General features: G+C 39.9%; 2 protein-coding genes across 2 annotated transcripts; one reads left to right on the top strand and one right to left on the bottom strand.

Moving 5' to 3' along the window:
- Positions 1 to 171: 171 nt before the first annotated feature.
- Positions 172 to 2,493, bottom strand: med20 (mediator complex subunit 20). The gene is made up of 4 exons (XM_007570368.2): positions 2,386 to 2,493; positions 2,017 to 2,162; positions 680 to 933; positions 172 to 593 (listed from the first exon to the last, which is right to left on the bottom strand). The coding sequence occupies exons 1-4, from the start codon at positions 2,397 to 2,399 to the stop codon at positions 372 to 374; spliced, it is 636 nt and encodes a 211-aa protein (XP_007570430.1). The 5' UTR covers positions 2,400 to 2,493; the 3' UTR covers positions 172 to 371.
- A 136-nt stretch (positions 2,494 to 2,629) lies between these two features.
- Positions 2,630 to 10,387, top strand: bysl (bystin-like). The gene is made up of 7 exons (XM_007570367.2): positions 2,630 to 3,053; positions 3,997 to 4,153; positions 4,272 to 4,410; positions 5,194 to 5,327; positions 5,429 to 5,589; positions 9,337 to 9,439; positions 9,596 to 10,387. The coding sequence occupies exons 1-7, from the start codon at positions 2,780 to 2,782 to the stop codon at positions 9,948 to 9,950; spliced, it is 1,323 nt and encodes a 440-aa protein (XP_007570429.1). The 5' UTR covers positions 2,630 to 2,779; the 3' UTR covers positions 9,951 to 10,387.
- Positions 10,388 to 10,411: the final 24 nt, after the last annotated feature.

The raw sequence follows: 10,411 nt of genomic DNA, 5'->3' as shown, positions 1-10,411 counted from the left end.
TATAGTAATTAAAAAAAACAAAACACCCAAATTATTTATATTGCTTGTATAAAAATATAGACTTTTTCTATCATATTATGAAGAACCTTGCTTGTGTATTAGTATTTAATACACTCATCTTTCATCAGGATGTTGAAAAATGAGCATAAAAGTAAAAACATAGACTCTAGATACTTTTTAATATTAAGTGTTTTTTTAAATTATTTTATTACAAAAGGCTTTCAGCAAGTTAGGGAGATTAATGCACAGTTGAAGCTACAGCTAAATGAACAGCAGGCTTGCAACAACTCTTAAGCCGTCAGACTGATCCATGGGACCAGAACAAACATATGAACACAGTAATAAAAAATAAAAAAAACTATGCTGCAGACTCAACGCACATTACTTGGAGGGATCTGTAATTTACGAAGTTTGTTGAACAGCTCCAGGTACTGAGTCATGGTGTCAACACAGTCCGCTGGAGCGAAGAGACCCTCAGGTTTGGCAGCAAACACGGTTGGAAGTTCTGGAACGTTGTTGCCAAGAAAGGACTGCATGAACTCCCTCATGAGGTTCCAGCAGTCCCCTGGTACCACACAGGGACAATATTCTACCTGTGAGAAACAAACCCACAGTTAAAACTGACAGACTGAGAAGGTGCAGCTCTTCTCTTGCTTCTAATATCAAACCGTGGCCACACCTCCACAGATATCCCCCTGGCGCTGGAGCTCATTGTGACAGCGCCGACTTTGATCAAGAAGTCACAGTAGCGATATCTTGAGCCACGGCACTCCACTTTGTGTCCCTTGGCGTTCTGGAAATGACTTTTCAGCTTCACCATGAGGACGTCAAAGTTTGCGTCTGCTGTCAGGCAGGGTCCTCCCTCAAACAGAGCCATGCAGCTCAGGGGAACCTCAGAGTTGTGCATCACATATAAGAGTTTGGAGGGCTGACCTGGAACAGGAAGGCAACACTGACTTTATAGAAATGCAGAAAGCTTTGCAAAGTTAAGCAACAGAGTCACTTTGGTGAGAATTGTAGGTTTTTACATTTTAAGATTAAGTCAAAGCACTATTGAGTATTGTAATCTGAAAAAGAGCTATTCAAATTAACTTCAACTTAAATGAAAAAAACTAGTGCCATTCATTTAAACTTAACTTGACTAACAACATGAAGTAGGCTAAAATATATTAAAACGTATCACATTATGCAGAGGTTTACATATACAATAAAAACTAATATATTTATGGCATTGTTTTTCAGTCCTGCTCTTCAATGCCCACTGCCCAGCATGTTAGATATTTTCCTACTGATTTTTTCCACCTGATTTAAAGGTGACATTATGGAAAATTACTTTTGGGGACAATTTCAAGAGGCTTGAAAGTTTTATGTTCTTCTGTTCAGACAATTATATGCAAATATAAAGTTCACCCAAAGCAGTAAAGATCAACAATAGGCTTTGGACTGCACTTTAAACATATATTTGCTGTATGTAGTGTATTTTGTATGCATTTTCATATTATTTTCTCTATTGTAATTTAATATGCCACTATTAAGAAGTGCCAAACTGTTTCCTTCATTGTTCTTATAACAGTGTCCATAAAGATGAATGATTTCATATAAACAGCAAGGGAAAGTCTGGAGTGTCATACACAATGAATCAAATCCCGTACCACATATTACAGTTCAGTACACTCAGAGAGACAAAGACTTTAATTTGTGGTCTGACATCATTACAATGTGAGTTTTGTCACATTAGGAGGAAAAAGGGGTTATCTCTCTCAAGCCTGAGAATATCAGCTCAACTGTGAAGTGTGAAAGTGGCAACATCATCTTATTTGGGAGTTTGCGGCAGGAGGGACTGGTGCACCTAAAATACATTGAATCATCAGGAACGAACATAACGCAGGAATATTGGAGCAACATCTCAAGATACCAGGAAGTTAAAGCTTTGGAACAAATGGGTTCTTCAAATGGACGACGACACAAGGCATAAACCTTTCCGTCACAAAGGTGAGGTAGATTGCTGAACCTTACCGCCTGTATTTCCTGTAGACTGGTAAGTCTCACAGTCCACACAGAAGCTGCCCTGCTTCACAGCACCCAGCTGCTCCAGTTTCTTATGCAGGATGTCCACAGTCTGCTGCACACTCTTTCCCTCCGCCACAGGAACCGGACACACACTGCAGTAAATACAGCACCACAGTCAGAGGATGTTTACGGGGAAGTAGTGGGATGCCAGGCAGGGTCTAGTTCTGTTACCAGACATCCCATATTATTTATCTAGTGTTGATTCACCAAAGCGAAACAACAAAACAGACATAATAAATGATAATAAATGTGCGAAGTCACAGATTAAACCATATAAAGAATAAACATAGGTATTACCATCAACTATGAACTCACCAAGTTACTCCCATTGATATTTTTCGTTTTCTCCTCCTGCCTTGTCGTTTCGCTTTGAGTACTTCCGGGTCATTAACGATCCAATAATTATTATGTAGCTAAATTAACGTCTGTTTTTTAAAAAATTAAACAATAATATATATGTTAATTACATCAGATAAACTAAGTGGGCATTCTTGCATTATAGTAATTATTCGATACGTTTTTTAAAATTGTTTTTACTAAACTGGATGTTGTACGTCGTGAATTATGTCACTTCCTTTGAGGTCGACTTCCACACGTGTTGAGCTTCAGACTGTTTACACTGTTTGCCAAACGTGTGCGTGTACTTTTAGTTACCAATGCTAACATATAACACTTATATTATTGTGTCAGCCTGAGCTACGAAGCAGTGATGCCCAAAGTAAAGAGATCCAAAGGAGGAGGAGAGAAGAGCGGCGGCGGAGCGGTCGAGGCGGTGGCGCTGGCCGACCAGATCCTGCAGGCGGACACGATCCGAGCCCGAGGCCGGGTGAAGGGGCGAGACGTCCGCTCAGAAAACGACGATCAGTACGTAGACGATCGATTGTCTAGGAAGATCTTACAGCAGGCCCGAATTCAACAGGAAGAGCTGCAGACTGAATATGGACTGGCCCCGGAGAAGAAAAAGACACCAGTCACTGTTCTCGGTAAGTGTGGAGAGGTTTAAGCTTTATTTTAATAGCTGGCTGGCTCTTCTTTAAAAACTTAAACAACATAGAAAATAATAAGCCGGTTTTACTGAATGAAGAGTTAATCATAGTTGTAATTTGTTTAGTTTTTGTAAAAATGTCTCTGTACTCTACAGTTGAATTTTTTATGGACAAATTTAGTTTACACTTTGAACTGCAAACTGTACACTTAGTGAAATATTAAGCACCTATTTTGTGATCAATGATATTTTTAACTTATCCTCTAAGAAAACAAGCTCAAGTACCCTTCATTCTGCGTGTTTGACATGTTTTTGTCAACTCAGTTGATTTATCTATGTCCTCAATTCACCATAAAGGCTCATCTGCTGTATTTGTATACTGCCTTGCAAATTTATCCATATACACTTAACTTTTATCACATTTGATCAGATTACAAACATGAGGTTCAGTCTATTCAGATAAGGTTCAGATAAGCAAAAGTTGTGTGGACCTGGGAAGTGGTAAGGAAACAATCTGTTCACCCCCCTTTAATCAGATCAAAGTTAAAGGTGAATAAAAACTGTTGAAAGGTACACTTTTTGAAAGGCTCTCTTTTTGTCTTAGATTTTATTTTTACAAATAAACAAAGATGCTCCAAAGTAGTGTTTTATGTCAGAATATCAAGTTGACACTTGATGAATTTAAAGTTATAGATTTTGAAATGGAGCCCTCCAAATCAAAGCTCATCTTTCATGTCGTGTTGTTTTATGACGTCCTGATAATAAAACTTTACTAAGTAAATACTTGGTACGCTAATGTCCAGACTGCCGTTATAACTGCTGGAAGAAATATGAGTCTGGGAAAGTGTGGAATATTGAAATGGAAAAACAACCAGGAAGTGTGATCTGAGCTCACTGTGATGACCTAAATGTTTCGTTATTTCCATGTAATCCCATTAAAGGCCCCGACTCTCAGGATGCGGACTCGGATGAGGAGTGGCCCGCACTGGGACACGCAGGTGCTGGTGATGCCGATGCGGAAGGCGACTCTGAAGTTGTTGTGGACGCCGACGATGAAAAGGCCATTGAGATGTTCATGAATAAGAACCCTCCAGTGAGGTAAGAAGCAACCACCTGCATTCATTTTGAATCTAACCGTGGGGATTAACGTAGATTGTCTGTGAAGTTATGCCTGTCCTCCGGTTCTGAGCTGGTTTTGTTTTTACAATGGTTGCAGAAGGACCTTGGCGGACATCATCATGGAAAAGCTCACAGAGAAGCAGACTGAGGTTGGAACAGTGATGTCTGAGGTGTCCGGTCACCCGATGCCCGAACTGGACCCCAGAATCATAGAGGTGTACAAAGGTGTGAGTAAGGTGAGTTCACCTGCATTCTTCTAAACCCATTGGGTGAGGGCCTGGGGTGACCAAAGTGCAGCCAGGGGACAATTTGTGTCCCCTGGACTGATTTTGTTCAGTCCCTGACTGCAGTACAACAACGACATAAAGTTTGCCCACCAGTACAGCTGGTTGATACAGAATATTTTTTAATTAGGGCAAAATTATTAAGCACAAACTATTCATATTTTAATTACCACACTTATTGCATTTTCTTTATTTCCATAGTCAATACTATCACATTTATGACTTTTACTTAAAACCCTGTTCCATCCCATCCAGTTCAATTAAATTCAGTTTAGTTATATAGAACCAATAAACAACAAATGTCTCGATGGACGATTTGTCATAACATCTGCTTGTCCCATGCTGCAGACATTTACATAACATGACCATCCAGCCCTGTCAAACTCCGTCCACTAGTATTAAAACGGTCTAATAAATAAGCAAAGTTTTGACTGTTGGATGCTCTGGTTTCTGCCTGATGACACTGTTCAGCCTCCACCACTTGAACCGTCGTTGTTCCTGCACTCTGCATTAAATATATTCTGGCAGAAAGATGTTGACTTAAATGGAAATGTGCAAAAACAAACTACTAATGAGAGAGCTGCAGAATTTTCCACACATTTATTATCATAGCAACATGAAGCAATATTAATATTATTGGATTTGGCTGTGGCAGGTTTGTTTTATTTAGAAATGTGAGTTAAATGTAGAAACAATTGAAACTGAATTCGTAGTTTTTTTTTTCTTCTCTGTCAGGTGTTGTCAAGGTACCGCAGCGGTAAGCTGCCAAAGGCTTTTAAAATAATACCAGCGCTCTCAAACTGGGAGCAGGTTCTGTATTTGACCGATCCGGAGTCCTGGACTGCGGCTGCCATGTACCAAGCAACCAGGTGTTTTATCTGTCTTCTTTGATTTTCAGTTAAAGTTCAGTAGTGTGGAGGTAACCGAGGAAGATGATTTAAAATGGTAAAATAACGCTTTGTTGTTTCAGGATATTTTCCTCCAATCTCAAAGAGCGAATGGCTCAGAGATTTTACAACCTGGTGCTGCTGCCGAGAGTCCGGGATGACATCGCAGAGTACAAGCGACTCAACTTTCACCTGTACAGCGCCCTGAAAAAGGCCCTGTTCAAACCAGGAGCGTGGTTTAAAGGTGGGACTCTATCCTGAGTTTGCTAACGACTAAATGGAAGGTCTTACAACATAACGAAAGCTGCATGTCTGGCTGGCCTAAAGTAAATCAGAACAGCATGTGACTGCAAAGGGGCTGCAGAAAGGCTTAGGAGAAGCATGGTGGTGAACTGCTCGTCGCTGCAGCATTGATGCATGCACAGAGCTGACAGGTTGGCTCAGAGATTGGCCTTAAAACCAAGTCTGTTCTTAAAAATCAGTTTATGAATTAGAAGTTAGAGCAAAGTGGAGGTGTGGACATTCATCCATCCATAGTACCGACTTATCTCCAGCGGTCACTGGGCGAGAGGTGGAGTATACCCTGGACAGGATGCCAGTCCAGCACAGGGACACACACCTGAAGGACAAATTAGAGGCAAATGAACCCAACAGTCACGCCTTTGGACCGTGTTTGCTGAAAGAACAACACATTCGGTGTAGTAATTAAAACTGTACAAATATGTATACATTTTACATTTAAGACATTAAAAAAAATACTTTGTAAATATGTTCCACACGGAAATCCTAAAGTCACATCGTTTTAGCTTCATCCGGTTCAGATGCTGTAAAAAAAAAAAAAATTTTTTTCGGTATCCAGTTATTAATTTGTCAGTCAAAACATAATCAACAGATCAGGCCTACACGGTGTTGGTCTTAAATCAAGTAGAAAGGACTGAGCTTTTCACATGTTGATGTTAGAGATATTCTTTTAGATGCGTCCTTTGCTACAAATGATCAAGTGTGCGCCGAAGGAATGTTGTTATTGCATTTCAGGCAGTAACGTTTTTATTTTCTTACTGAAAAAATAAACTGAATTATTTATTTGCATCTTTTAATGTATTTCTAATATTTTTTTAAAAAAAGGATAAAGTTGCTACATGAAAAATCTGCAGAATTGCCAATTATTTTTTCCGATTAATCGTCAGATGAATTGATAACTAAAATGAACGTTAGATGCAGCCCTAATTAAAATAACTTTTGGTGCTTTTGTTGAGCTGCGGTGACCTTGGTAATGCGGCGACAAGGTCATGCAGTCAACGTTCACTAATGGACCTGTGAGGAAAATCTGACCCATTTAGATAGACGTCAAAGCCTGCAGGGCATCGCAGCCTGTTGTGCGTGGGGCTGCGGATCAGTCAGGGGGCTCCTGCTGACCCCCAGCCATGAAAACAAAGAATGGGCAAGTGAACTTCAGAACTGGACCACGGCGCGATGAACGAAGGTGGCCTGACCTGATTCCTCACGTGTTTTTTATCACTTTGACGGCGGGGTGTGTGTTTGGGTAAATCGTGACACCTGGAGGCGCTATGGGGAAGAAGATAAGTAAACAGAGGCAGTTTGACGCTGGAGCAATGTTCTCTTGAGAAACCTGGAGCCCACCCACTCACATGGATGTCACTTCAACACATAGCCTCTACATAAGTAACCCTGTTTCATTTAATCCCTGTTGGCTGTGGCGTTTTTCAGCCGGATATCGCTCCCTACCACAAAGCAAACATGATTCAGGAGCACAAGTTTGGACAGGCTGTCCTTCAGGGTAAACGTGACATAGACAGCGCTGATTACAGTGAAGGAGGAGCTGCTGCCGTATTTATTAACAACAGGGCAACAATCTGAACTTCTCCTAAAACAGCCGGTGAAATGCATCCTGAAGCTGAAGCTCCTGGACGGTTTATATTCAGAGTCCATCTGTGCTTTTTGCTTGGTAAACAGTAATTGCTATGTAGGTCCTCGTTTCATGTCTGCTGCCGGCCGGGCCAAGATCCAGTTTTTTATGGCCTTTTGCAGAAACAAAGTGGGTGAATTAAATGAATGAAAGGATTTGACAGCTTGTCGCAGAGCAGAAATATCACCCTCCCTGGGATCTGACACATTTCTAAATTTAGTGCTAGATTTATACATTTTATTCTGGGGGACGCTGGGAGAGGATTAGCAGCTGCCTATTGAGTAAACGACACCACTGCTTGATGCTGCATAACGAGCTTCTCAGTCCAACTAAACTGGGTCAGAACAGAACTCGTGTCTCTGTTGAACAGTTCGTCTTCTTTTAATCCTGTTGGTTCTTGTGTCAGCAAGTTGCTCCACTTTGAAAGGGATGATTACGCAAAAACAATCCATGTCCTAAATAATAGAGGGAGGGAAAATAAACTATAAATAAAACAACAAAAACTATGCGAGTCATTACCACCAGGTGGCGGTGTTGGCCTCAAATTAATAAAATGTATAAATACCAATAATTACGTCTTATGATTAAGAAAATGTAAAAAATGAACTAATTATCCACTTAGTCTCTCATTGTGAAGGTAAAATGAGCATAAAATGAAATATTTACCCTCATAAGTTCTTTTTATATTTGTCAATGCTTTAGTATTAATAGCTTTAAATACAGCCAGCTTCACAAGTGCAACCTTTTATTAGCTTTTTCTGTGTTAGAACTACTAGTTAATATAATAATTAATTTATATTTCTAACCCTATATGTCAACCAATTATAAGTTCCCAAAGGTCATTTTTGTGAAATACACAGCTAGTTATGTCTACAGGTTTCCCCACCTGAGCTTCTGTTTTCTGAAGCTCCTCTTGTCTGTTTCTTTGATTAATGCTCTCCGTACCCAGCCTGTCAGTGCAGCTGTGTCGTTGTTGTTGTTTTGGAACCTAACCCTGATTGAAACTTTCTCTCTGATCTTTATTTTGTTTTACTTTGTCTCCGTGATGCTGTTCTTCACAGAGCAGCTGGATTTACACCCATAATAAATCAAACACAGATGGACTCTTGTCTACTCATTACATGACGTCTGGTGTTGGTAAACGGGTCTATACACAAATTCACACCACCCTTTTAAGACGTCCAGTTGTAAAAAATAAATATTTCTTCTTCCACTTCGTAATTATGCACGACTAAAATTCTCTGAGGTTTGTGGTTGTAATGTGACAAATGAGGCAAAGTGTTTTTAAGGGTCTGCTCCTCTGTGTTTCTGCGCCTTTACATTTCGTGTAGGGCTGATTGACCATGACGAATGAATTACTGACATAATCGTCAACTAATTTAGTAATCGATTAATTTTTAACTAAAGTAAACAGACTCAAATAAAGGCTAAAAAACAACATATTTAGATCAATAATTAAGCCAGAGTTTATTTTCCAATTACAATAAAAAACAGTTGTATGTAAATATGTTCCTCCCAAATCTTCTCAAGTAGCATGGTTTTATCTTCATCCGGTTTAAATTAATCTATTCTTATTAAACGTGGGGAACCAATATGTAGTTTTATACTTTTACATTTCTTTTCTATTAGTTCATCCAGGGAAACTCCTATTAGTGTATAAATTGTGGAGTTCTTTTTGTTTTTATTTATGTAAAACACTTTGAATTGCCTTGTTGCTGAAAATGTGCTATATAAATAAAATTGCGCTACCTTACCATAGGAATGCTATGTTATCAAATTTTAGGCAATAAAATATTTATTTTCTCATGTGAAGTTGGAATTGAGTTTGAATTATTCGCATTTGTTGATGCATTTCTAGTATTGTACATAAAAATGCTCGTGTCTATAAAATATCGAATGTGGCAACTTCTTTGTGCGATTAATTGATGACTGAAATAATTGTTAGTAGCAGCCCTAATCTCGTGTTATTTTTGATCCACTTGCTTTGCGTTCTACTGCTTTAAGTTGTTTTCTGTTTTCCGTTGGAGCACTGATGTAATATTTTGTGCCTTTATTGGAACGCAGGTATACTGATTCCGTTATGCGAGTCTGGGACGTGTACGCTGAGGGAAGCCATCATCATTGGAAGCATACTAACTAAATGCTCCATCCCGGTGCTGCACTCCAGGTAAGGCGTCTTCCTCACGTCCACACGCCGCTTCTCACCGTCTCATTGTGTCGCATATCAGACCCACTGTCTCCGAAAACCGCTTTAGCGTGTGATCTGTGTAAGTCAATGCAAGGTCAGTGTTGCATAACTGGTTTAATCGTTCTCGTCTTTCAGCGCGGCAATGCTTAAGTTGGCAGAGATGGAGTACAACGGTGCCAACAGCATTTTCCTGCGTCTCCTGCTAGACAAGAAGTACGCCCTGCCTTTCCGTGTCCTAGATGCCTTGGTGGCCCACTTCCTGTCTTTCCGCAGTGAAAAACGTGTTCTTCCTGTGCTGTGGCACCAGAGCCTCCTGACCCTGGCCCAGCGCTGCAAGGCCGACCTGGCTGCTGAGCAGAAGGAAGCGCTGCTGGAGCTGCTCCGGATCCAAACACACCCTCAGATTTCAGCAGAGATTCGCAGAGAGCTGCAGAACTCAGAGTCGAGAGATGTTGAAGTTGGACTCCCTGCTATCGTTGATATGGACTGACGTAGTCTGCTTTTTCATGTTCCCTCAGCTTAAAAAGACTTTTGGCTGCCTTCATGTTGGACATTTTAAAATAACAAGACCTTGGTGGAATCTGGTCATGCTCCATCTTGTTATTGCAGATAAAACATGCTTATTAGTGGTGATGTAAGATGTTATTTCGTAACACAAATCTGAGCTTGAGAATAAAGAAGCTGTGAGAATTTAGAGTTGGGGTAAACTAGCAATATGGATTAAAAATCTAATGAATGATACAGATATGGTCATTGATTTTTATTTATTGACAAGCCACACAAGCTCAAGCTGGTTAAGACTTTATCCATCATTAAAGTCTTGGAATGATTGAATAATTAAAAAATCTATTTATTTCAGTCACTCCAGGAACATCTAATCTTTTGCTTGTAATCATTAAGTTTGTCACAATAAAAAAACAGCACAGACTTCATTTGCATGAAAACCTTTGT

This window comes from Poecilia formosa, unplaced genomic scaffold (assembly GCF_000485575.1).
Source record: "Poecilia formosa unplaced genomic scaffold, Poecilia_formosa-5.1.2 Scaffold260, whole genome shotgun sequence".
In the NCBI taxonomy this organism is placed as follows: domain Eukaryota; kingdom Metazoa; phylum Chordata; class Actinopteri; order Cyprinodontiformes; family Poeciliidae; genus Poecilia; species Poecilia formosa.
The sequence above is the reverse complement of the archived record's forward strand: the minus strand, read 5'-3'. Positions and strand labels throughout refer to the sequence as shown.